Source organism: Liolophura sinensis, chromosome 11 (assembly GCF_032854445.1).
Source record: "Liolophura sinensis isolate JHLJ2023 chromosome 11, CUHK_Ljap_v2, whole genome shotgun sequence".
NCBI classification, from domain to species: domain Eukaryota; kingdom Metazoa; phylum Mollusca; class Polyplacophora; order Chitonida; family Chitonidae; genus Liolophura; species Liolophura sinensis.
In genome coordinates this window covers 31,750,778-31,778,612 of record NC_088305.1, presented here as the reverse complement: position 1 = coordinate 31,778,612, position 27,835 = coordinate 31,750,778, and the positions used below count along the sequence as shown (strand labels likewise).

At 39.2% G+C, this 27,835-nt stretch overlaps 1 protein-coding gene across 3 annotated transcripts; it reads left to right on the top strand.

Moving 5' to 3' along the window:
* The first annotated feature begins 67 nt into the window (after positions 1–67).
* LOC135478055 (transformer-2 protein homolog alpha-like) lies at positions 68–27,835 on the top strand. Of its 3 annotated transcripts, none has more exons than XR_010445253.1 (11): positions 68–172; positions 3,419–3,591; positions 3,999–4,091; positions 5,082–5,096; positions 5,689–5,794; positions 6,752–6,880; positions 9,544–9,603; positions 10,253–10,368; positions 11,312–11,391; positions 16,462–16,759; positions 27,728–27,835. XR_010445253.1 is itself a non-coding variant. In XM_064758321.1 (10 exons), exons 1-10 carry the CDS (start codon positions 158–160, stop codon positions 16,497–16,499), a joined length of 825 nt encoding a protein of 274 aa, XP_064614391.1. In that variant the 5' UTR covers positions 68–157; the 3' UTR covers positions 16,500–19,893. The 3 variants fall into 3 exon arrangements, 1 of the variants encoding a protein (XP_064614391.1); XR_010445252.1 differs by lacking the exon at positions 27,728–27,835 and adding an exon at positions 18,445–19,893; XM_064758321.1 differs by lacking the exon at positions 27,728–27,835 and having other exon boundaries at positions 16,462–19,893.

Here is a 27,835-nt window from a genome sequence, read left to right as displayed (position 1 = left end):
AACAACACGTAACATCTAAATTCCTGTTAAAAATAGACTGATCTACCGTACATCCGGTGTTTCCTGCCGCCATTTTCGTTCAAAGGGACACAAAGTGGCCTTCCTTGGTTACGCGAAATACGTTTTCTTAATTCCCAGTTGATCAGACGGTTTAAAAATGAGTGACAGAGAGGTGAGATTAGCCATAGTTTATGTAAGAGTTCAGTGTTTTCGAATTGATCAGAAGGTTTGAACCAAATAACCAATTACATTTACCCTTACCGTACATTTCATTTATCGGTTGGCAACATCTGCGTGAAGTTGTGAAGTGAGGTAATCTTTTTGAGTATCTCCTTTGTAAGATTTATGGGGAGAAGCTTCAATTAAGGTCTGAAAAGAACGAATAGATAGATATTTTAGACGCTCATTGTGAAAAGTTTCTTCTTTAATGAATTGACATCACTTTACCATGTGATAGCAACCTCAACTTTAGCCAAGGATCTCGGCTGAGATCTTTTAATTTGGGGTTAGTCGTAGATCACAGCCGAGGAGTCATCCAGGTTAAAATAATGGTATTTAAAAACAAAGCTGAGCGCGTAGAAACTCTGTGCCACAAAAATCTGTGCCAAATGAACCAATACATGCATTTATCGGGCACAACTCCACTAAAATTTATTCACCAAGACATTTTCTGTTCCTCTGCCAATTTTTGCCAATTTCTGTAGCCTTTAGACCTGTTAAATCCAAGATAATTCACATGTGTGCAGGACCTGCTAACTACAAGCACGTTCTCGACTTAGGCTAAGATTTACAGGAGATTGAGGGTGTAAAGGCAAGTAATGATTGTGGCAAAATGTGCGTAAATATTTTAGCTTTCAGAATGGACAAACTTTATGTGTATTCAGGACAAATCTAATGCGCATGCATCTTTATTGAATGAGGGGGTAGCTCTTTGTAAACATTATACCGGATTTGGGTCCACATAACACTCGCACCAAGGGTTGCCATCGGTCACCGCGTTTCAGTACATATAAGCCACACTTAGACCAAGGACTCGGGCTACCTCAACTTGGCTTTTGCACACGTTTTGAATCACACGTTGTATGCTAATGGTGCAAAGTCCAACAGATGACCTTTCCGAAAACAATGGGTATTCTCCTATCCTCCTTTAGACGTTGTGTAGTGAGTTCCTTATGTGAAAATTTGTCAATCTGCAAAGGAAAAAGGGATCAAACTATTGTTGGATCACAGTCAGCTCCTGTTTTCTAGATGGACTCGTGCAGTGTTTAAATTCTGACATTCATCTTAATACTGCCCATCGTTGCCTCTCAAAACAATTGCCGCACATTTCCAAACTACTACTCGATGAAATTGGTCTCCTTGAAATCCAAGCCTATGACACCTAAGCTTATCTGAACTAAAAATACAAAGTTTTGTTTATGCCTTTGAATTAAGAAGGTTGAAGTAATTATTGCAGACTGCAGTGGCAGGGTTTTCATTTCAAGCTGGTAGTCAGTGGAGCTCCGGCAGGTATTTGTTCACATACTGCTGGCTTATCAAGCTTATCCACAGCAAAGTAAAGCTGTAAACTGCTCTGAATTGTCATTGGACAGCTGGGTGTCATTTCGTAGCTGGTCCTGATGTAAAAGATCACTGCTGGTATCGCTGACCTAGTTATGGCAATCTGTAACCCTAGCACGTGCCTGTGACCTGACTGAGCACCGGAAGTGTTGTACTATGTGATATGCAATGCCCATTTCCGACGGTGACTTGTCCTGTCGCGTCTCACTTGAACTACATGTTTGTGACAGCCACACCAACTAGGTTTACAGGACGAACAAACATCCAAGATGAAATCATGCATCATATCACTTTCTCACTTCGGCTTTGGGACCAAGGGACAAGCTTTGTATATTTTTGTATCTTTTTACAAAATAAATAGAAAGAGCGACAGAAATGAATTTTGGATATCTGCTCGAACAAAAGGTTAACGTATTTACATACAGGTCTTCATGTACAACAGTACATGTGTGTAAACTCAAAATAATGCACTCCAGAGACCGATTTCTCACTACATGCATTACAAACACTGACTGAAAACCAGTTTTAAATTTTTAATGTTGACTTTTGTCTTGTTTGCAGATTTTTTTACTTCAAAGATTACAAATTTAGGCATGAAATTGGGAATAATGTGTACTGCCAGAATTCGAAAAACATTGGACAGTTTATGCGATTTACCTTTGGAGTTTACAATATGGGGAATGCATATCTCCCCTCCACCCCTCTCCCCCCAAAAAAGCCAAAAAATAAAAAGCCAATATGACCCCAGGGCAGCAAGCTCAGTAGTTTCATTAGCGAGGGTTGTAAATTACAAGGATAGTGTTAGAGATTCCACGGAAAATTACATACATTATAAATGAGCAAAGGAGGTGAGTTAGATTGTCATGAGTGGGAAGAAGATGGGAGGTTTAATTCAACGCCATGTTTGTTGAGAGGCACCCATGGACTCGGTGTTACGATGAATGTCAGGATTTTAAAAGAGCGTACTGTGTCCATCTAGATTGACTACTGTTATTCTTGTTCAACCATTTCTGGTGAATGACCTATTAGACCTTCAAAACTGCAAAATTTAGCCTAACTAAAAGTGAAATCAATTGTGAACAGATCATATTTGCAGAGTAATTTAAAAAATATTGGTCTTGAGGTCATTAGGCATTCTGTCGTGGCGTGAACTAAAGCAGAAATGCGTTGAAACTGGTAAACCAACTACTGTCTGACAAGTGTTGATGTCTAAACATGCAATCTGGTTTCTAGTCATGCTAATTCTGACATCATTAGTTCATCAATATTTCTGAGAAAGTATCCTGAATAAAAGGACACACTCCTACTACATTTACAGTTTACAGCCCTCATCAAACGATAATATTTAACTCATAATTTTGTTGTCACATTATTATTAGAACTTAAGTAGTACAGAGCGGATCTATGCCAACATTTTTGAAAAGCCAAATAGTTTACGGTGGTCTCTGCATCTGAGTGCAGGCATTTTGGAAGTAATGTGGCTGTCTTTCTGATTTTCTTCCAGCCAATTTGTGGCATTATAAACATCCAGAAAACTATGATGTTTTTGTGACCAGCCAGTACAGTGGTTATATCAAGTGGAGAATGTTTTTCGGGCATGTTAACATTTGGATTTGTGCAGTACGCTTTATTTCAGAGATACGTATTCACAGTGTCTCAGTGAATGGCACAATTTTAAAATCATCCACGAGTCACATTTAGATGTACATGCACCAGTCTTTATGTTAATGCTAAAAGTTAATGCTCTTCAGTTGTTATTTTGATGGTTAGACCTCTCTCATTTAAATGAAATTATGTGGAGGATGATGGAAACAATCCTTTGAATAAACCAAACGTTGACCGTTTCCTCTTCCTACAGGTCAGCCGATCTCGCTCCCCTTCAATGGAATCCAGGGGATCACCTCCATCAGAAGGATCCAAACACTCGAAGATGTCAAAGTCCAAGCGATCACGATCGTACTCACGGTCCCCTTCCCGCTCACGATCCAGGTCTCGAGGTCGCAGATACAGACGCTCCTACTCCAGATCAAGGTTTGATGCCTTTAGTATTGCAAGCTTTCTGTTCTTCACAGACGATTTGGGACTCTTGCTTTCAGACTGTGATGAGAATTGCCAGGTTTAAGCTTTGCATTGTCTGGCCTGGTCAGTTGTAGATTACAGCACCCTTATTACATAATTGTTCCTGGCACTTCAGTACTACATGTATATCCCTGTGGTAAAATAATAAATGATGTGTGTTACTTCACAATGTAAAAATATTCCATGGTGGATAGCGGCTTCATATTGATGATATTTTAATAAAATTTGTGTAAACTGTATAGCTGTATGTACAACAGATTTTGGCTGATTTCTCTGTGGTGAGAACGGCCCAGTTTTTCAGGTCAGTGAAGATCACCATGTTAAAAATTCACTAAAGATAAACTTTTGTGTCCTGGCAGGTCCCGGAGTTACAGTAGACGGAGGCGTCACCATCACTCTCGCTCTAGATCAGGCTCGAGGAATCGCAGCCGGTACAGGCGCCGCAGCAGACAGTACGTGCTGTACATCACATAGACATTTCTCAACACTCACAATATTAAAATGGCCATATCAGAGATTTTTACCAAAAAATATCAATCATTGCAAATCCAATCAAATTTTGGCTGTTATTTTAGGGTAGCCCATATAATTATTTTTCACAAAATTTTGGGCATTAATTTTAGCTTTTTGTAAATCTTTGTCAAGACATAATGATTTGATTAGGGAATATGCATTTTTTGCCAAAAATCTCAGTATAGCCTCTGTAGAGGAATATGGCAGGAATTTATCACTAACTTTCTATATGCTGGTCTTCATTTCTTGCTTTTTTCTGTTTCTGGGGCTGTTTCCTCGAAGCCATTTCTAACTTAAGGCAACAACTTAATGCTTAATTCACAGTGCATAAATTTTGGTATTGGAATTTTGACTGATCATTTGAAGACAACATTGATGAGGTATTCTTAATTTTTAAAAAAAACAAGCTGAAATTGTTTCAAATTCTGATTTAAGACAGATTTGGCTTCATGAAATCAGCACCTGAAGAGTATACCATTAACCAAACCAATGGCAGTTTAGGTATAATAGAGTGGAAGGGAAATTTTGGGCCATTTATTGATTTTAGGTTACAGGGTGTTACACAGTAGCATCAGTTTGATCATGGTAAATAATGTAATTCTTCAATATGTTCGCATGTCTTTAAAGTGTTCATTCAGGCATATTCTGAAGGTAATATTGGGTGTAGACTGATAAAATTATACTTTTTGTGAAGCCCTGAAATTTGCTGATCCAAACAATGGTGTTTTTTGTCTCCAAAATCAAGTTAAAAATGCGCATAAATTAAACTGAAAGTTGCACTTTTATATTGTTGTGATTATTTAGAATTCAGTTCACATGCTGACTATACAAGATGTCATGTTAAATTATTTGTATAGTTTTTACAGTTTGTGATGCTGACTTACAGTAAGCTGCCAAATTTATGTTTCTTCTTTCCCTTCTGTTTTCAGCTCTCGCAGCAGAAGGTAGGACTTCCATAGTGAAACTTAGTGTAGATTACCATGTTATACAACATGAGAAAGCATTTATTTAAATGTGCATTTGTCATTTATTTTTGGAGGCTACCAAGGCTCATCGGGATTGAAGTATTTGCTACACACACACACAGCCTTGTGAAAATTGCTTATGCATTGCATGTATGTATTGCCTCAGGATCCCAGAAGGTCTCATAAACTTTAAGAGATTATACCAGCCGATAAGTTCAAATCCAGTCATATTTTTGCTATTATTTTCCAATATTCGAAATAGATACGTTTCACAAATGATCAACCTCATCTTTGCATATGCAGTGGTTCAAAATCAGTATTAAAGTTGGTAAAATGTAGGTCACCTTTCCTAACTTCAGAATCATTTTGCCTCTTATAAATATTATGCGTACGAGTGATAATTTAATTTAGTAATACTAAAAACGTCCAAATTATGTGTATGATGTAAAGTTTCCTCTTTTTCATCCCAGTGTCTGCCTCATTCCAATGAGGTTAACAATGCGACGTAGAACTTTCCATAGCTCAGTTTTTGGAAGCCTTTGATAATTGTGTTTTGCCGTGTGTGTTTCAGCAACGAGTACAGGCGGCGTGATGGGTACAGTGACAGGAGGAGAGGGTATTACCGCAGCCATAGCCGATCACCCATGTCTGGCCGACGCAGACACCAGGGAAACAGGGTGAGAGGACATCTTTATGACATGGTCTAGTGCAGTGTCTCAACATTTGCCACATTTCTGAAGATCTTTCCACAAGGCATATTCTGAGGGCATTATTCTGTTGAACCTGATAAAATTATTTTTATGCCCTGAATGTGGTCAAGCCAAGTAGTTTTGTCTCCAAATTGTAAGTAAAAATGCACATAAATTACACTAAAAGATGCTCTTTCTTACCCAAAAGATTGAGAAATTAGGCCATGTGATAATTTGCATATGTATTGCTTGCCAGAACAGAAGAATGTTGGAGCAAATTTTTCAGTATAAAACCCCATTAAGGGGAGCAGGGCCTGGCATATTGGTAAGGCGAGGGACTCCCAATTGTTGGTACATTTGTTGCTAGTTCAACTCCAACCTTATACAGCAATTGCTGGACTGCCTTTCTTCAATATTTTTGGGTCCTTGGTTATAAAGTTGGTTGATACCTGTCTTGTGGCCATTCTTGCATTTGCAGGGAGACCACATGTTGTCCACCAGTGTGGCATGTACATGTGCAGTGTATTAAGTAACCTGTGGGAAAAGCTTTGAGTCACCTGCCGAATGGCTGTGGTTTTTCCGCCAGACATTCCAGTTTCTTCTACTCATTAAGTTGACTGCCTTGTACATGTAAAAAAAATTCTTCAGTATGTCATTGAACAGCAGTTAAATAAATGGCATAAATAAGAATCTAAATGAAATTTGTGAAGAATTTGAGATTGATACCTGTGATGCTGGGTTAATATTTCAGTCTTTGGTGTTAGGGTCTGTGTTTGCTGGAATATCACATAAGTTTCCTTGTCCCTTATAGTCTGACAAGATCTTCTGTGGACTGTTGGCTACCTGTGTTTACCTGTGCAGTCTCTGAGTAATCTTGTGAACAATTCCTGAACACCCTCACAAGGATAAGCTGCTTACATTTACAGATGTATTTTTGTGTACCAGGAGAATCCAGAGCCGACACGATGTCTGGGTATATTTGGGCTGAGTCTGTACACACAGGAGCGTGAGCTGAGGGACGTTTTCTCCAAGTTTGGCGCCCTGGAGGAGGTACAGGTCGTCTACGACCGACAGGTGAGAAGACAGTTTGGCCTTAGCCAGACATGGCTTTAAGGGCCTAATAATAACAATATCTTTATTTATTGAAGGCAACTCAATCAATTTATACAAAACAGCTCTTTCCCAAGGCATTCATAAACAAAATCAAAACAATACATAGAAACAGTTAAATAGTGTGACTACTGCCCCCACAACTGTCCCAACCCACAGGCGACACAGGATAGTGGGAGATGGCCTGTTAGGTTTTCTCTGATGTACTGGTCCATTTTTCACATGCACAACATCCAGGGAAGGGAGTATTGTATTCTTTCTAATTTAGTGCATGTTAATTACCTGTATAATTAGGGGTTTTGCATCTGTGTTGTGTAAACCTTTTTGATGATGATCCCTGTTTGAAAGGAACTATGTGGGACAGACAGTTCTGGCTGAATGGGGGCGGGTGTGTGGGAAACAGACAGAATAGATTCTTGTGTAGGGGCGCGGAAGGGGCGCTTAGCTGGCCCGAAGAAGCCATGCAGTATCCATGTACATGTCACCTTGCCAACACGGTTCACTGAGCTCAGGGCACTTCGGCAGTGTTCACCGAGTTCCAAGCAATATCAACAACGATTTTCTGAAAAAAATCTAACCATTGATGACCAATACACGTAATATAGAAGGGTAATTAACATGTATTAAATTACCTTTTTTAACAAAAATTCCGGGCCATAATTTTCTTTATTTGGCATAGAAATATAGTCTTTCATAATTCCTTTTCATGTATCTTTTAAGCCATTTTATTCCAATTTACTGGTGAAATTAATCTCACTGTATATACATAAGCAAGCATATAAATTGTAAGGTGAGATGAAGATTTGATGTGTATTAATTACATCTACTCAGATGCGCTGGCTCAATTATCCCTGAAGTTGGCGCACAACTTGCAGTTAGGCAAGAGAAAATGGCAAATGACCGTATCAAGCAGATCAGCATGATCCTAATATTTGTAGTTTTGTTATAATATGTCATGCACCACATTTTGTTACAAAAAACTGTCAAGGGGATTTATATTAGTTTCTATGCCTTGACGTTCTCTATTTTGCCCAGGAGGCCTCCGTGGCTCAGTTGGTTAGCGCACTAGCGCAGCATAATGACCCAGGAGCCTTTCACCTATGCGGTCGCTGTGAGTTCAAGTCCAGTGCTAGCTTCCTCTCCGGCCATACTTGGGAAGGTCTGGCAGCAACCTGTGGATGGTTGTGGATTTGCTCCGGGCTCTGTCCAGTTTCCTCCCACCATAATGCTGGCCGCCATCATTTAAGCGAAATATTCTGGAGTACGACGTAAAATACAAGTCAAATAAATATATTTCCCCCCATGCAGGTGGTTTCTGTGCCTTGTTCTTTATTTTCGCCCCCCAGTCAGGTGGTTTCTATGCCTTGTTCTCTATTTTCCTCCCATGCAGGTGGTTTCTACGCGTTGTTCTTTATTCACCCCATCAGGTGGTTTCTGTGCCTTGTTGTTCTCTATTTTCCTTCCATGCAGATGGTTTCTATGCCTTGTTGTTCTCTATTTTCCTCCCATGCAGGTGGTTTCTGCGCCTTGTTCTTTATTCACCCCACCCCCCGTCAGGTGGTTTCTATGCCTTGTTCTTTATTTTCGCCCCCCAGTCAGGTGGTTTCTATGCCTTGTTGTTCTCTATTTTCCTCCCATGCAGGTGATTTCTATGCCTTGCTATTCTTTATTTTCCCCTCGTGCAGGTGATTTCTATGCCTTGTTGTTCTGTATTTTCCTCCCATGCAGGTGATTTCTATGCCTTGCTATTCTTTATTTTCCCCTCATGCAGGTGATTTCTATGCCTTGCTATTCTTTATTTTCCCCTCATGCAGGTGGTTTCTATGCCTTGTTGTTCTGTATTTTCCTCCCATGCAGGTGATTTCTATGCCTTGCTATTCTTTATTTTCCCCTCATGCAGTTGATTTCTATGCCTTGCTATTCTTTATTTTCCCCTCATGCAGGTTGCTTAAACGTAGTTTAATAATCGTTTAAATGATAAAAAAAAGCATTACACCATCTCTTACAATTAAAGACCACTCCAAAATAAATCGTTTAAATGATAAAAAAAATCATTACACCATCTCTTACAATTAAAGACCACTCCACAATATATCGTTTAAATGATAAAAAAAATCATTACACCATCTCTTACAATTAAAGACCACTCCAAAATATATATCAGGGGAAAGACCATTGAAAACTGTCCAACTAAATAGTTGGATTTAGTGTTTATTAGATCATGTAAAAGGATCAAATTCTACAGTGGTCTGTTATGACCCAGAAGGTATCAATTACCTCATTTATATATTTTGCCTGAAATAATTTGTTTCAAGGTCAAATCAGCGAATGCATTTATAGATCGATACGCATTTTAATGATGATAATATAGCAGTTTGTGTGTTAAGTAGCAAAAACCTCAAGTTATGTGACGTCATTGGTCCTATTGTGGTCAGGAAAGGCCACCATAGAATAATATTCAAATACATTTTACTGGGTTAGACAAATAGCAAATTAACAACCCAACTATTTTCCGGGACAGTTTTTAATGCTTTTTGATCGGATTCTTCATTTTACCGTGGCCTTTGCCTTTAAGATGTAAAGTTAAATGACGTGCAATCTTACACATTTCTGTTCCTCATTTTCAGAGTGGAAGATCCAGGGGATTTGCATTCATATATTTTCGATCAACTGATGATTCAATTGAGGTAAGCAGGTAGATTCCTTATGCTACATACTGTAATTCTTCAACCTTTTCGCATGTGTGCAAGGTGTTTATTCAGGCATATATGCTGAGGGAATTATTCTGTGTAGACTTTTAAAATAATATGATACTTTTTGTGAAGCCCTAAAATTGGCCAGTCCAAACAATGTATTTTGTGTCCAAAATCAAATTAAAAATAGGCATCGATTGCATTGAAAGTCGATCTTTCATGTGCAAAAAGGTTGAAGAATTAGTAGTTTGATTTGAACCCGACAAGTTAGAACACTGTGAACATGCCATAGAGTCTAAATCAAGTAAAGTATTTATGGCATATGCTGCATAAAATGTATTTGAGCTTCCTGTATGTCACTGTTCAGTTTTTGAACATTCCATTTTAAAGTTCCTAGAAATCAGTTCTTGTAGAGCAGTGTCTAACAGTTTGATGCTGCAACAGTAAGATGGTGCTAGCGTAGGTTCAAAGCTAAGAAAAATGTGAAAGAAGTGCTGAAATTAGAGTAACGAGCCAAGTTAATAGTTGTGCTGTAGTTTGAACGACCTTAGTCCATACCTATCTTTAACGTGTTATTTCCTTGAATTGTGTGAAAGTTACCCCCCCTTCCTCAAACAGTAACTTTTTTCCTGTGTGGTTGTAGGCCAAAGAGCGATGTAATGGTATAGAGATAGACGGTCGGCGAATCCGTGTGGACTACTCCATCACAGAGCGTGCCCACACGCCTACACCGGGAATATACCTCGGCAAACCTACCACGTAAGTCAGCCTCTACAGATTTGCCAGTCTTTGTCTTTAGCTCTGGCATGTTTGATTGTGTGTCACATTTTGTGACGAAAATTTGGCCCAAAATATCTTTTCCCTGCTGGTACTGAAGGGAGCCATAGGTTCGTCCTCTCTGTCACAGAGCAGTTTGCCAGATTTCTTTTTTGTGTTTTTTTCAAAACTTTATATCGTACTGAATTGTAACTTTGTACAGGTACATGGCTTTATTGTAACAAGTTACAGATCCAGTTTGAGTCAGTTGCTGTTTTGTCCATTTACAGAAAATTGTGGAATTCATTTCCTAGTTTCTTGACTTTCTTCCTTTTTTAAAAAAAGCTTTCTTGATTCTAAATTAAGACCATTCTCGTTGTGTTGTGGGCTTTGATGTAGCCGTTATTCTGACGACTCAAAGTGGTCGGGCCCATGTGCTGCAGAAGGAATACAGCCCGAATGCTTGGTTCAGTAGACTGCACTATGGTCCCCTCCAGCCAGAATGCTTGGTTCAGTAGACTGCACTGTGGTCCCCTCCAGCCAGAATGCTTGGTTCAGTAGACTGCACTGTGGTCCCCTCCAGCCAGAATGCTTGGTTCAGTAGACTATTGTGGTCCCCTCCAGCCAGAATGCTTGGTTCAGTAGACTGCACTGTGGTCCCCTCAAGCCAGAATGCTTGGTTCAGTAGACTGCACTTTTTAGGCCATATTGGATAGACTAAAGCACATTGATGTTCTATTTAGTCTTCCAAACATATGGTCCATAAAGACTGACATAGTGCCTCAGACTTGATTTGCATTTTTAATTGCTGTTAAAGAAAACATATGAAGAGTCAAGAACATGTTCTTTGAAATTTAAACTTAATGACCTTTAGGATGGTGTATTCTTGGTCTGTTATTGCTAACGGCAATGAAATAAAATAGGTAAATCTTGGTGTACATTTCAGACGGAGGCGCTCACCTTCCCCTCCCCAGCGCTATGCTCGCTACTCATACTCCCGTTCTCGCTCAAGATCGTACTCCCCACGTAAGTACCTGTAAAACCTTCCACATCTCTGATAACTGTTGTCACATTGCCAGCAGGATCTGACTGACAGTCTGTTATTCTCTTGTTCATGGCCCGTTATCAGAAAATAATTTAGGGGTCAAAATGTTAGTTCAGTTTTAAGAACTCTAAATAAAAATTATCTCGAATTTAGCCCAGGGCAACAAAAACATACCCTAATTCCTCAACCTCTTCAACCGCCTGTTGAACCAATAGTCTGGAACATTCTTAAAGAACTATGCAGTGTAGAGAATAATTTGCTCAAAGTTTTGAAGCTTACATCTTTAATGACACAAACATATCAAATTCGGTGTGATTTTCTTTACGATATTATGCATAAAATCCACTGGAAAGAGTGCTTTAGAGGTTGAAAAGGTTGAAGATTTACAATAATTATAATATTTGCAAGGTACAGACGTATAAATGATCGTTTGATGCAGTTGATCCACTTCTGGAATTTACTGTGATAAAAGTGGAGTATTGATACATTTACACCTTTAAAACAAAATGGATGATTTTGAGGTATTTGGGGGTTTTTTTTTGTTTTGTTTTGTTTTGTTTTGTCAAGATCATCAGTCTGAAAACCTCAGATATGTAACATTTTGACCCCTCCAGTTATAACCATAGGTGCTTTTTAACTGCCATACTGCCATTTTTTGTCACGTTAAATCATGCAGATATTTAAAAATTTGGCTCACTTGTGCGGGTTGTATGAGCAGACCAAGTTACTCTGAGCCAGTCTACTAAGAATGGTAGATTGTGACATTTTCTGAAGCAGTTTAACACTGTCATTCAAGTCGACCATCATGACCAAGGCATTTCCCCCGTCATGTTAAAGCCACAGTGTGGTTTTGAAAACATAGCTAGAGAACGCTTTGAAGCAAAGGGAGGCAACTCTGAATAAGTGATAAGGCCAGTTAAAATGCAATAGATTGATACTTGACCAATGTTGAATATAGTTTTTATTTGATTTTAAGAAGTAATCAAATGACATGAAAAGATCAGGCGAGTTAAACCTTGAAAATGTGTTGTTTCTTTACAGTTTTATGTCTTTAGTTTGAAAGGGCAAAACCATCAAATATTTCGATTTTTATGAATTTTGGTCATTTGATTGTCTTTTTAATGAACACAGGATTCAGTGTTCAACCCTTCTAAAACCTGATAGTGTATTCTGCTCAGAAGGAAGGGTTATTATTCCAGTAAATATTTCAGCTTCACACTTTTATGGTCAGGATAAAAGGCAACAGTCCTCCACTGTGACAAGGTGATAAGATCTGCAATCTCAATTTAAGCAAAGAAATCTGTACAGTATGTACTATCAAAGTTGGTCAGATCTTGCTAGCTTTGTGGTTTTGTTCAAACTTTGTATCACATCCTTGATGATGTGAAGACATCCAAAGCAGCAATCATGCTTTGCCCATGCAGTTTCTGTGTGTGAAGTCTTCAGATAAATGAATGATAATTCAGATTTGACTTAACCACCAGTTGTAGAAGTGCTGTCTCATTTTCCCTTCTCTGTGCTTTCAGTGTAATGGCAAGGTTTGACAAAATGTCCCAAGTTCAGTCAAGTGCTTAAGTCAATAGTATGTCCATCAGTTTTCTAAAAAAAAATCTTTCCAGAAAAAAATGAGTAATACTACATACATGTAGTATTATGTTTTTATATTTTTGCTTTAAAGCAAAGAAAACACTAAAATAAAGTGTATATCAGGTCAAAGACCATTAAACACTGTCCTTGAAAATAGTTTGATGTTTTACTAAGTAAAAATTGTTTTAAAACATCGGTCTGTGTGACCAAGAGGCTATCATTGATGTCACATCCATGTATTTTCTTTGAATAGTCCGTTTCAGGGTCCATTCGACGAGTGCATTTATAGATCTATGTGACATATGCATTTAAAATAATACCTCATGTTGCACGTGTGTTAAGTGGCAAAAACATGATATGACATGACTAGTACTAATATGGTCAGATAAGGTATCAGTAGAATCTTAAGTGGGTAAAAAGAATTCTTTTTAAAAAAATATATATATATAGATATATATGTATATATATATATATCTATATATATATGTTGTGGACAGTTTTCAGTGGGCTTTCATCTGACTTAAGCTTCATTTTAATGTTTTCTCTGATTTTAAAGCAAAAAACTTCAGAAGTTTTGTGAAGGTGGGCCATGTTTTATTGACCTCAGAGTGATTCTTCATGTGGTGTCCTACGAGTTCACCTCTCCCTCAAGATAAATTGATTGGTGTTAATTGTAAGCCTAATCGATATAATACCCCACATCCAGTGATGACCGGTAGTTTACTTATGGCACTCCATTTTCCTGTGCCCATAAACCTGACCAGTTTCCAAAAAGAAAAGTTCAGAACTGAAGATTTTCTCTGTATTGAAAGCTTGATTGTACGTATATTGACATATTTGTGGGAAAATTTGGGTCACTCACTTCGTGACCAGGATGTATTGAACCACATGTGGTCATGAGGGGGAGGTGTGTCTTGTTTTCACCGTGAGGATTTGTGAGAGTTGTGTGTTGAGCACTGAGAAGACCTGGGAAGCTGCACCTAGAGTACATCATGCTGCACGCAGCCTGTTCTCAACCCACAACTTCTGTCATGTTCAGTTCCATCAATTTCTCCCTTTTGGCCAGATTACACTGCATCAAACATGATTTATTTTATTTTCTGATCTGAAGTACATTGAGAAGTTGTTGAACAAGTCTGATACGATTCACTCGCTTGATGTTGGCTACCCTATACCCTCAACAAATTTGATCAGTAGAGTATAAATTTAATAAATTATGAAAGCATTTTCATAAAGTGTGCTGTTCAGGTACATATGAATTTTACAGGAATCCTATGATAATTTGTTCAGATTTGATAGTATTGATCTAAAATGCCAAATCATGCACTGTGACTTGGGTCAGATTTGTTGGTGATTGGTTATAATGACACTGGCTGATTTCAATAAAATTCCATTGTATTCAAGAAAATCTGTTGCTTCCATGGACTATATGCTCAGTGTAGATGTTGTGATGTTACTGCCAAATTGTAACTGCGAGTCACTATGTTCTCACCCCTCTGCAGGTCACTACTGATGCACGACATGCTGAAAACTTCCCATGAACAATTGTACAATTTCGATCAAGCTTATAAGGTGTTTGTTCCCTCATTACCCGTAATTCAGTAACCGTTTGTTTGTGACAGCTATAAACGGAAATTGTACTCATCGGTAGGGTTTACTGTTATACTATACCATAATCCTGATAGCCATTCTTGGACATTGAGTTCAGTTGTAGAGTTGTACATTGATTAACACATGTCTGCGGAGACACAACTGGGTGTAATGTTGTAGACATTGAGAAGCTTTACAGTGAAGATGTAAATATGAATGCAGACTGAGGTGTGTATAGGATAGGATTGACAGAGAGTAAGATACAGGTGTTTTGTCGTCTTTGCTGTCAAATACTTCATTCATTTTACGGCTTTTGTGTTTTTTATTGAGTATATCCACTGTATCAGTATCAGCTTTTTTTTTTTTTTTTTTGGCTTCTTGGGTTTCTTTTTCTTCGTTTTGTGGAGGAAATGCTCGGTGAGACTGACAGCGGGGATGTTTTTTTTTTAAATTTGTTGATGTCATCATAAATTACCCATTTATTGTTTGATTAGGATCCCATTGCCCCTCTGTATATATTGCTAAGCTGGATGCATTTGTTACAGCACCAGTTGTTTTACTCTTAAAATTTGTCTGCTCTAATTTAAGATTGAAGCTCTTCTCAAAACGTTTTGAGTCTCACAGTACTTCTCTGTTTGAGAGAAATAGAAAATAACAAGCAGAAACAATTGCATTGTTTAACCTAAAATTGCCCCGGTCAGGAGTGTGCTGTGAAATGGACTTCTGCCCTGGTACTGGTACTGACTTGTCTGCCAAATTCTGGGCATGTGTCCAGAATGTTCTGGTTTGTGGGCATTATTGTCATTATAATACTGGAGTTCTAACAATACCACATCATGGTTGTCACATTTTGGCATGATGGGCCAAATCAGGGCATTTTAACATAGCAAAACGTACAGTAATGTAAATTATCTAATAAAGATGTCATCTATTACCTAACCTACCTAGCCAATCCTCTATTGTACATTTTCAGGAAAAATGTCATTTATAGTGGATAATGTGCATTAGTGTATATGCCAACTCCTGTTTATGTTCAGGGACCTGCCACAGCCATAAGGTCCCACCACAAGGGGACGTCACCATGATGTTTTATCGTGGCAACGCCTATATTGCAGCCTCTGTTTGATGCTCATGCACTTCATCACACCCTATTTATCAGAGTGTAGTGGAAATCCTAGGCACAATTTTCACGAAATTTTCTATATGATCAGTTTTTTTTTAAATTTTATCTTAGCCTATGTATGTACAGCAAACTGTTTGGAGCAAGCACCGGTTTCGCTTCTTATAGCTGACCTAACTCAGTTGTCAGCCAGTCCAGATTTACAGTTAAATGTTGGCTTGTATTCAACTGTTGTCCTTTGAGATATCTTACTAGAATAGTCGCAATTTCTCCTACTGATAGATCAATTCTGTTTTCGGGGGTTTCTTTTTTCTGTGTTTGTTTTTTTTTTTCACCATCATTCCCATTTTTGTTGCCATTTTTTATTAGAAATGATATATTTATAAGATATCCATTTCAGATTTTCTCAGCTAAGTGCATCAAGGCTGTTTGTGTAAAATTTCACAGCCAAGAGGCTGTATTTCTAGAAAGAAGTGGTGATAATTTTGATTGGAACACACTTTTAGGTGGTTAATATTGACCTATCAAACTCTGTCGCTTTTGTACATGTTAAAGTCTTTGTATTGAGTCCTTGGTTCCTTAAGTCAGTTTTATGCTATTGAATGTCCCTAGAAGTCACCGATTCCTCCACAGCTTTTGTATATTTTTCCTGTATGAAACCAATGCACTGATGACATGCAGTGGGTGGAGCAATGCTAATAAAGATTGTCTTTTATGTTCTAATCAGTTTTCTTCGTTCTTGTGATTTGTGAAGGTTGGGAGGAAGAAAGAAAAATGAAGATAGAAAATTGAAGATTTGAAGTCCATGTTTGAAAAATCGAAGAAATCTTGTTCGAATATTGAAGTTTTTGAAGAAAGAAGTGGTTGAAAGGTTACAGATGTAGTGATGATGGTCAAAACGGAAAGAAATGGCCCTCCGCTGAGAAAACCGTTATCGAAGTTATTGAAAACGGAAGAATACGTGCATTGAAAAATGAAGATTAGAAGCGGAATGGTAACAACGAGCGAAGAAAAGGCATCTATGAAGATAAAATTTGGCAAATTGAAAACAGGTTTGTAAATGTACCGTCATTGATCCCCTTGAAGGCCTCGTCAATTTTGTTTCTAGGTGCAGTGCGAATTCTGAGGGATGAGTAGTCTGTTTCCCTATCAAATATATAAATTCTTCATTGTAATAATTTTAATGCCTACAACCAAAAATATTGCCACAATTAATACAACTTGAATAGTGCTAAACTGTGAAATTTTTTAAAAAAAGGCTAAAAGCGTTAAAAACCTACTCTGCATGGCTGCTAATTTAGATAACTTGCAGATAAAATGACCCAGCTCCAGCCGCGAATCACCATTTGTGTGGAAATTTTTTTCGGGATTGAATTAAGCAAACTTCCTCAATTCTTCAAGTTTTATGTGTAAGATAGACTTTTCCTCAACGCAGCTTTACAAAGTACAGCAGGAGTGCCTTTTCTCATTAGTGTCAGCTTGGGCGTCCGATAACGGTTATTAATGGTAATGGTGTGTAGTGTAATCAAATCCCGAGGTGTTACAATCACGACACTACACGTAACACTTGCTACCAGTAATGTAATTGTCATTCTCGTAGCTCGTAACTAATACAACTCACAGTGTAATAATTATAACATTACAGGATTTTATTACATTACCAGCATCTGCAGTGGTGGCATCTTTCAAAATACAGCTTGTGCTGAGCTCATGGTTTGCATACGTGAAGCAGAGAAACACAAATAGGACATTCCGTAGTTTATAGGGGGCCTCCGTGGCTGAGGCGGTTAGCACGCCAGCGCGTGTACACAACAATTATCATAAATTACAAAATTATTCATTTAGTCTCTGTGGTTTGCAAGAGGCAGCTTTTCGGTAAATGCTAAGGGTGATATGTCAAATAGTACTGCATGTGTTGAACTCGGGTTTTGCATACAATGACATGGGAGGGATGTTCCATCTTAGCTGAATTACGTGTTAAAATTACAAAATACATGACAGTCTCTTTCAAGCATTAGAATCCAAATCATGGTAAATGTAAAGTTGATATCCCAAAAAGTACTTCGTTTATCTAGCTGAAGTTGTGCATTGATTTGTCTCTTGTCACCGAGCTGCTCAATCGCGCTGTAATTTTGAATAGATTTGTTTCAGTAAGTGTAAGGAATGAGAAGAAAAAAGGAGAGAACAATAGGAAGTGGAGGACAAGTGAAAAGTGTTGTTGGTAAAAGGTTTAGTTGTCTGTCCCATTGACTGAGGAAGAAATTTTCTGTCAGGTCTTAGGCTAAGAATGGCAGACAAGGTTTCAAGTTTGCCTGACTAAATTTCTCTCTGGCTGAAACTTCGATGTATGTAAGACAACCAGCATTTGACCAATGTGGTCACATGTTCGAATCCAGCTCATGCTGTGTTGACTGTGGCTTTGTGGGTGGGGTAGTTGCGTGCACCTGTAAAACCGACTTCCGTGATACGAATGAAATATTCTTTAGATATCAAGCCCTTGGAAATCCTTGAAAAACATTCTCTTTCAACATCAGGAACCTTGACTTACGAAACTTCAGTGTGTACTACGATGTCTTTGTGCAGATTTACCTTTTTACAGCACAAATGCATGAAGAAAAGAAGAAAAAATGGCGACGTTGAAAACCGTGTCACATTCCATTCTGTTGACTGCAGTCTGGGTGGTATGACACGCCATCTCACTGAAGTGAGATTTAAAAGGATCTGTTTTCACTTTCAGTTAAGGTGATGTGAAGAATCTTCTAATCACAGTGCCGTCGGTTACATTCTTTGTTTGAAGCTGTCCGACATAGGTACCAGTCAAAATCGGCGTTTCAGTCCTCATATGATTGGAAGAGCCGACTTCACTTCCCTACCCTAAATACGGACGCAAAATGTGATTGGACAGTTAATATCAGACGGATACAGAGTGTACTGTAATTCTTCAACCTATTCGCATGTTTGCAAGGTGTTTGATAAAATTACATTTTTTTTTTCGAAGCCCTGCAATGTAGTTTTCTCTTCAGTATAAAATTAAAAATGTGCATAAATTGCACTGAAAGTTATTCCATGTGCAAAAATGTTGAGGAATTAGGATAGTTGTTTCGTCAGATACATGAACACCTAGCGACTAACTAGTGGAATAAATACCGCTACTAGATATAAAGATGGAATTTTAGATAGATTGCATGCAATAACCCATCTAAACCTTCAAATCAGATCGCCATTGTTTTAAAACAAATATGCATGACACGATCAAGAAAAAAATGTCTTTGGTCAAGAAAAAAGTGCGGCAATGGTGATCTGATCGCTAGATTTGAGGTATTACGGTTGTCTAGGATGTACTTTTGATCGTCACAAATCTCCACAAACCAGCTTTAGAACGCCACGAAGTAATCCTAATTCAAAATTTCATATCACTTAAGGGAACCTCAGTGTGTGAGGGGATTAGCACGACGCAAAGACCAAGGTGCCTCTCACTAATGCGATCGCTGTGTGTGTTCAAGTCATGCTGGCCTCCTCTCTGGTCGTAAGTGGTAATAGTCGTGGGTTACTTAAATTACTTGAAAAATTATTTCTTATGTAACAAGGTCAGAAGTTTGCTGGGTAATGTAAACTCTGGGCAAGTTTTTGTAGCTAAAATAAGGGAAAGGAACATAAATTTTATTAAAATTTTGACTTAAGTCTAAGATCGCTTCGTGATTCCGGGGCCAGGGACCGTACTTTTACGAAAGGAAGCAATGTTATATTAAAAAGAAAAATACGAATTCGCTACACACACCTACCCTCTGTCCTCCCTCCCCCGCCAAGCATACCTGCATACATACATGCACTCCCGACCCAAACACCAAGAGGCGTATATATTTAAGAGATACGGTAAGTGATCTACCTTAAGAATATTTAGTTGAACCTGTCACGTTTATCACAGGACCGAAGGCTTTTCTGTGCCACGAATACTGATTATGATAGTGCGCTTTGATAAACCTGGTATTTGTGTCTTGTTCATTTATTTGTCTGTCGTTTTACATTTAATAGTTATTATTTACGAAAAGTGTTATGAAAAATGCTGTATATATGGTAAGTGGTTACATTTGCATTCAAATATGATGAAATTCGACGGACATGTTGGCCTCCGTCCGTAAGTTACTCGGTTCAATTGCTGTTCAGTTTAAGTGGATAGGAAATGGAGGTGGAACGTGGAATTTGTCTGGTGATAACGTGAACACCAATTCATCTTTGGGTCTATCTGTAAGATGGCAGGAGAACTGGAAAAACGCGCCACTTGTTCTGCTCGTCCAAAACAAACTTCATCAGTGCTGCCTCAGCTGTTACCCGTTATTGTTAATGTACTTTGTGGATTGCTTTATTGTATGCCTGCTTAACACATTCTCGCTTAATCAGAATTCGTCCTTCCATCCCTTCACGCTTGATTCTGGCATCTTTGGTGAGTAATTCGAGTACAATTCAAATACATGTAACACGTTTCGACAGTTGCAGTGGTATAGAACCAAGGGGCTGAGGTGACGAGGTGGAGTATCCGTCTTGAGTGTGCACCGTGATTGATCGAAGTAGACGGAAACTGCTGTCGCAAGTCTAGCCTAGAAAATCGTGCCATGTGCTAAGCTTATCCCTCCTTCCCAGTATGTTCATCGATGACGTCATTTTTCGGATATTTGCGATCACTAACAGAAAATATGCTTAAAACAGAGGGGTTATTGTGAAATATGCCTCAAAATTCTGGCTGTATGTGGGAAGGTCTTCCAACAAGCTGCGGATGGTCGTGGGTTTCCTCCCACCATAATGCCGGCCGTCGTCGTATAAGTGAAATATTCCTGAGAACGGCGCAAAACACCATTGGAATCATCATTAAGATACTTAAGACCATACATAGCACTGTTTAAAAGTTCCCTTTCCTGTGTCCTTTAGGGCTGGCGACACGGGTGTTACCACCTAATCGTTAGCGCCCTGGGATTTGTATGGGAACATCATGTGACTGGAGATATGTGCTGAGTGATTTCATTAGATGAATCATGATTCAGTTTAGACTAATCTGTAATAGGCTGGTATATCTGCATTGTTCAACCCAGTCAAAGTTTCTGCGGCATCAAAGCGAAAAAGAACTACAGAAACTAAAGGGGACTTAAACCGCGGGATTCTTCAGGGGTTTTGAAGTGTAAGCATCCACGAGGCCTGGTTCCTTTGCATTGTTTACATGTCACTGTTTTTGTAGGATTGTAGTCCGGCTGATAAATGGCTATAACATGACTGCATTTTTACTACCTATTGTACCAAACAAATTTATTGGGAATTAAAAAAAAATACCAAGAACTCCTGGGGCCAAAAAAAACGTGTCTGGATTTTTGCAATTTTTCTTCTGCTTGTTCTAGTTGGTGTTTAGTCATTAAACTTTAATAGAGGATTTGGTATTACAGTCTTACCGCAGGCTTTTGGATTGTTCTTTGTGAATTGTTGATTGAATACTAAGAATGCACTTTCTGTTCAAAACAAAACAAAAAATAAATAAACAAAGTTGTGTGGCCCCATGATCCACCTGCAGCCATGCAGTTTCATGTAGTTCGGCCATCACAAAGGAACAGGGAGCAGGTCGTGACCAAGTGGTTAAACGAAGCCTCTTTTTTTTCTTTTTTTTTTTTCAAGGCTCAAGGCCTGGTTGTTCAAAACTGGTTCAAGATAGATTCATGCCAGATTAAACATATGCACCGGGCTCTAAACAAAATTTATGTACCAGTATACTAAATATGAACTAAACCTGCTGCTGTTAATCTTTGTCCATAGATAACCGCATTGGCAGCCGAGTTCGGCTAAAATTTTAAGTATGAAATAGGACTTGCCAGAATTAGCTACTACTCTTTCGAACAACTGGGCCAATGGTACACGAGTTGTGGGTTCAGACCCTGGCGTGCGACAGGGAGTAGTGGATTGCCACTACATTTGTTGGGCCATGGTGACCCTGTAAGCGTTCGGCGTCGCTCTTATTATTTACAACGGGTACTCGGTTCCCTCCACCACAAATAGGCCTCCACGCCATCTAATAATCGAAGAGTTCCTGAGCAAAACTTTAAGCAAAAAGGGGAATACCCGTGGTAGATAGGCCCCATAATCAACAGTTTACAAATGCCAAAGACTTGTCGTTAACAAACTACGGAAGCCCATTAGTGTCAGGGTGGAAGAAAAAAGATTGAGACATTTTTTCTTCAAATTTCGACATCGAATCAATGACACACCCTGAGGACACACGGAGACATCGTATATAGTAATACGCAAGATATGTGTGCATAGTTTGCTTCTAATCACGACACCAACACAATGACGTAAGATAGTCTAACTTTAGAGGTCTTCTCGAAATTTAGTTTCGTCGAATTTCTACTTCCTGTTTGGTCAATCGCACTCTGATGACACATGGAGACATCGTAGACAGTAATGGACAAGGTGTGTTCATGGTTTGCTACTGATCGCGATACCAGCTTTCGAGATAGGTAAGTCGAAACCTCGAGAACCCCAATTGTTTTTTGTTTTTTTTTCGTCACCATAATGGGCTTCCATACCAAACGCTATTTAATTCGCAATAGATGCGAGATCATCCTGCAAACTGTCGCTGTGTAGGACTTCTGTCCCTCATTAATTCAATTGAACGTGTTAATAGGATAATAGGATGTCAAATGTGTGATAAACAGAGCTACTAATTTCTGCTAAAAGCCTATTACTTCAGCCTTGCTAATTAGTGCTGGGTAGACCTAAAACGTTGATGTGGGGATGCCCATGGAGGCTGTGATTAGATCTGCATGTATGTCGAATCCCATGTCTTCAGCAGTAGATTCTACAACATTTATATATATTTGATTCGTGTTTAACGCTGTACTAAAAAAAACAGTTCACTATAAGACGACGGCAGCATAATGGTGGGAGGTAGGCCTAGCCGGGTAGAGTCCAGCGGATGGCCACGACCAATCAGTAGGTTGCTGCAAGACTTTACAACGTACGGCCGGAGATGAAGCCAGTATAAGCTGGACTTGAACACGCGGGGACCGGCCACCTCCACCCGAAAGTTTATAGTGAGCACACCTACTTCCTCCATTCAAAAAACGGGCGCGGATGTTTGGTTATATATTTATTTTGTTGGTGTAATGTACGCCGTGCAGTCACCTGACAAATCTGAAGACTTCAGGCCACCAGAAAGCGCACAAATCTTCCAACCCTCCCATTTTAAGACGGAACAGAGAAATAAATGAATCCGCTTCCATTTATCTACACCATTAGTAGCCTTATCCATGTAAGTATGAAAAATAATCGACATCGTGGTGATCAAGTATAGCTCGAATGCAATTGATCTGCCATGTAGATGTAAAATCGCCAGTCTCCACTCATCCACTCTCCCAAAAGGTAACTACTTTTTAAAAATGCCTCTGAATGTTGGTCTATGCAAAAGGGGAGCTGTTTTGGGTTTTTTTCTGTTTTAATTAAAACTTCTGAATTACGTCAGTCAGTCTTTCAAAAGAAATGGTAAATATGAAAACGTGATGCTAAAGTAGTGTTTGGTTCCAGCGGATTTTGTCATTTCACGAAATGTATGTGTTGAGCTTTATGCTGATTACTGATTTCACTTTGTCGCCCAGAACATAAGGTAAATGGCCTAAAATTTCATCCTGGGACTCGGAAAGTGTATCCCAGGATTCACAGCGTTGATTTTGGTTGTTGCTGACTGAGCGCCGCGGGAGAGCATCAGGTGGACTAGGCTTTATCGATAGTTCAAGAATGTAATAAACTAGCTAATGCTTCACTGAGCTGCTAGGCTATGCTACTACCACCAGCAGTTCACGTTTTCCTCAGTTTTAATTATAATGATTTCAGTACTTGCACTTCGCAACAGGTTGATTGCATTATTAATATCATATTAAGATGAATGGGAATTTGGGAGAAAGCTGTGTGGAGAATAAGGGTTAAACTTGCAAACTGGTCCTACCAGCAGACAAGATGAACATATCAAAGCGACTCCTACTCTCACGCGTCACCTTCCGTCCATATTTCGTAGACATGAATCGAGTCCCCTCAGATGAAATTTTATCTTTTATCTACATCTAGATAGGCCTACAAGCCAATAACAATTGAGGGACTCGAATCTTCCACGTGTTTAGCCATAACGATCACGTGATATTTGCTGGCGAAAAGCAAAACAACAATCTTATCTGTCGCTGGCGACACATAAATCAAACTGTATACAGGAAATCATAGAACGTCTTGTTTATAAAGACAGTGGTGGTGGTGGTGTGCGAACTCCTAATGTGGTAACAAACAAGTCCTGTCTCCCGATAGGCCGGGCTCTCACACAGTGCTACCGAAACGGTGTCAAAGTAAATCTTTAGTTTTAGTTTAGTTAAATCTGTAGTTTTCGAAAGCCTCTCGTGGAATATGTTTTCTGTGTTTAATGGAAGTTTCCCCGAGATATAAACGCGGGAATAGGAACTTCTGCAACAGGAGAACATTTCCAACTGTAAAGAAATAAAATGGGCATGTGGGCTGACATGGGAAGCTGATGACCGATATTTCTCAGTTCGTTTTTTAGGAGAAATACATTTATACACATATTCGTTGCATAATGAGGGCTCTCTGCAGACTACCGTTCACAAAATAACGGTATGCGGTGACTTTCACGTAGCCCTAACCCAAATAATCGCCTTGTCTGCAGCGTGCATTGTGCATTTACATTCCTTGTTTGGCGTGGTCATGCTTTCAGACAGTGTTAGGAATGTAAAGGTTTGTAATAGACCTGTCTTAACACTTTCTTCAATTTGATTCATGAGTATATATAGAGGTGTAGGTTTAGGCCTGCTAATCGGAAGACCTGCACACCTCACTGTCAGTTGTTTGATCCCTATGTGGCGAAGATTAGCAACCAGAGCTGCTAAATGCCATACGGAAAAATAAAACGGACGTCAACTCAGAGCGTGCGAAAGTAAACGACAGTATCTCACGTGCGAAACTTTAGGTCATTTACCGCATCTACGGTCTTCCCAACATCATTGAAAATTGTAACTGCCTCTCTTCCTATTTTCGTACTTCATATACTTTCTTATTTCTTTGATGGTTCGTCTTAAACGTCGTTTTGGGAATAGGCTATGCGATAACTGACATTGAACGTCCTTACTGGTTGACGGCTGGTATACGGACGTCTGTTTCTACGCATAGATTACACTGTCCGTTTGGGAATAGGCTATGCGATAACTGACATTGAATGTCCTTACTGGTTGACGGCTGGTATACGGACGTCTGTTTCTACGCATAGATTACACTGTCCGTTTGGGAATAGGCTATGCGATAACTGACATTGAATGTCCTTACTGGTTGACGGCTGGTATACGGACGTCTGTTTCTACGCATAGATGACACTGTCCGTTTGGGAATAGGCTATGCGATAACTGACATTGAACGTCCTTACTGGTTGACGGCTGGTATACGGACGTCTGTTTCTACGCATAGATTACACTGTCCGTTTGGGAATAGGCTATGCGATAACTGACATTGAACGTCCTTACTGGTTGACGGCTGGTATACGGACGTCTGTTTCTACGCATAGATTACACTGTCCGAACGCTCAAGCAAAAAGATTTCTTAGTATTCTGCAGCAGAAGAAAAGTTCCTGGAATTGCAAACCGTGCATGACTACACAGAATTGGGACGTGTAAGAAGACTAATGTAACGCCGGGGCGACGCCCTCATTTTGGCTATAATGGAATTGTAAACCGCGCATGACTACACAGAATTGGGACGTGTAAGAAGATTAATGTAACCACTGGGCGACGCCCTCATTTTGGCTATAATGGAATTGTAAACCGTGCATGACTACACAGAATTGGGACGTGTAAGAAGACTAATGTAACGACCGGGCGACGCCCTCATTTTGGCTATAATGGAATTGTAAACGGTACATGACTACACATAGTTGGGACGTGTAAGAAGATTAATGTAACGACGAGGTAACGTTCTTAGTTTGGCTATAATGGAATTGTAAATGATAGATGACTACACAGAGTTGGGACGTGTAAGAAGACTAATGTAACGACCGGGCGACGCCCTCATTTTGGCTATAATGGAATTGTAAACGGTACATGACTACACATAGTTGGGGCGTGTAAGAAGACTAATGTAACGACAAGGTAACGTCCTCAGTTTGGCTATAATGGAATTGTAAACGGTACATGACTACACAGACTTGAGACGTGTAAGAAGACTAATGTAACGACGAGGTAACGTCCTTAGTTTGGCTATTATGGAATTGTAAACGGTACAAGGCTACACAGAATTGGGACGTGTAAGAAGACTAATGTAACGACCGGGCGACGCCCTCATTTTGGCTATAATGGAATTGTAAATGGTACATGACTACACAGAGTTGGGACGTGTAAGAAGACTAATGTAACGACAAGGTAACGTCCTCAGTTTGGCTATAATGGAATTGTAAATGGTAGATGACTACACAGAGTTGGGACGTGTAAGAAGATTAATATAACGACGAGGTAACGTCCTTAGTTTGGCTATTATGGAATTGTAAATGGTAGATGACTACACAGAATTGGGACGTGTAAGAAGATTAATGTAACGACAAGGTAACGTCCTCAGTTTGGCTATAATGGAATTGTAAACGGTACATGACTACACAGAATTGGGACGTGTAAGGAGATTAATATAACGACGAGGTAACGTCCTTAGTTTGGCTATTATGGAATTGCAAATGGTAGATGCCTACACAGAATTGGGACGTGTAAGAAGAGTAATGTAACGACAAGGTAACGTCCTCAGTTTGGCTATAATGGAATTGTAAACGGTACATGACTACACAGAGTTGGGACGTGTAAGAAGACTAATGTAACGACGCGGTGACGTCCTCATTTTGGCTATAATGGAATTGTAAACGGTACATGACTACACAGAATTGGGAAGTATAAGAAGATTAATGTAACCACGGGGCGACGTCCTCATTTTGGCTATAATGGAATTTTAAGCGATTCTCAGGCAATCATTTTTGGAGTACTTATTAGCAAGTTATATTAAATAGTAGAATTCTACGCTGTTAGTTTTATTGGAATAGATCCCCATTTAAGGTGTAATGGCAATTAACTGTATACCATTATCACAGTGATTTAAGGTCTGACAATATGTAATTAATGTATCAATGGCCATTAGCCTTCTGTCTTGTAAAAGGTTGGAATATGTAGGTTGCTTTTGATCAAATTTATCTATACTAATAGGAAGTTAACCAGATGATTTTTGTATTTTGACCAGTAGAATTTATGGTGGTTTGATGGCATTTTGAATTAATGGGCTTGCATGCATCATTGCATTACGCAGCAGCCTGTCAGGAACGAAGGTATATACTGATTGATTATACAAGTGAACATTCAATTACGCGAGTGTGTATCTCTTAGTTTTCAGAATTCTATCGTGAATTATATACTTGCCATATATCCTCACCCCAGGGACGAATTGGGTCCCTCCTACATCAAGGCGTGACGAAATTTATTCATGGAATGGTTTGGCGCTGAAACAGTAGACGGCCCACGGAGAAAAGGGAATGCTCACGTGATGTCCGCCAATTGAAAATCAATTGTCTGAAGCATTGGATTGGCTATTGGGCATTGCCGTTGATTTGTTGGCGCAATTTCTCTCTCTCTCTCTCTCCCTCTCTCTGTCTTTAGAACTGATATAGTTTCAATTCCCAAACGGCCATAATGGATATGTTCCTCGTGAAGCATACATGTTTAGCTCAGTATTTTGTCAACTTGTATCATCGCACTGTTTTATGGGGAGGAAATTTTACTGCGTAGCGGACCGGAATAGCAGATCTATAGTCTATAGCGAAATGAGTGCCATGGCCGCCAATGTTGGTAAATGTCATCCAGTAATCTGAGGAGAATATTTTGTACATCAGAAATCTCGGGTACTTGCTGCCCGCTACATTACTTCATAGCTAATGGAAAATATTTATTTATTTATTTATTTCATCGCAGGTTTATGCCGCACTCAGGAATATTTCACTTATAATCGATGGGGGAAACCCACGACTATCCGCAGCTAGGTTGCTGCAACCGGAAAAGTGTGTGTGTAGGGAGGGGGGA

Bases quoted from the DNA above. Each gene is read 5' to 3' on its own strand.
- LOC135478055 (XM_064758321.1), top strand. The intron at 3,592-3,998 runs GTTTGATGCCTT...GTGTCCTGGCAG, and splicing joins CGCTCCTACTCCAGATCAAG to GTCCCGGAGTTACAGTAGAC. The intron at 10,369-11,311 runs GTAAGTCAGCCT...TGTACATTTCAG, and splicing joins TACCTCGGCAAACCTACCAC to ACGGAGGCGCTCACCTTCCC.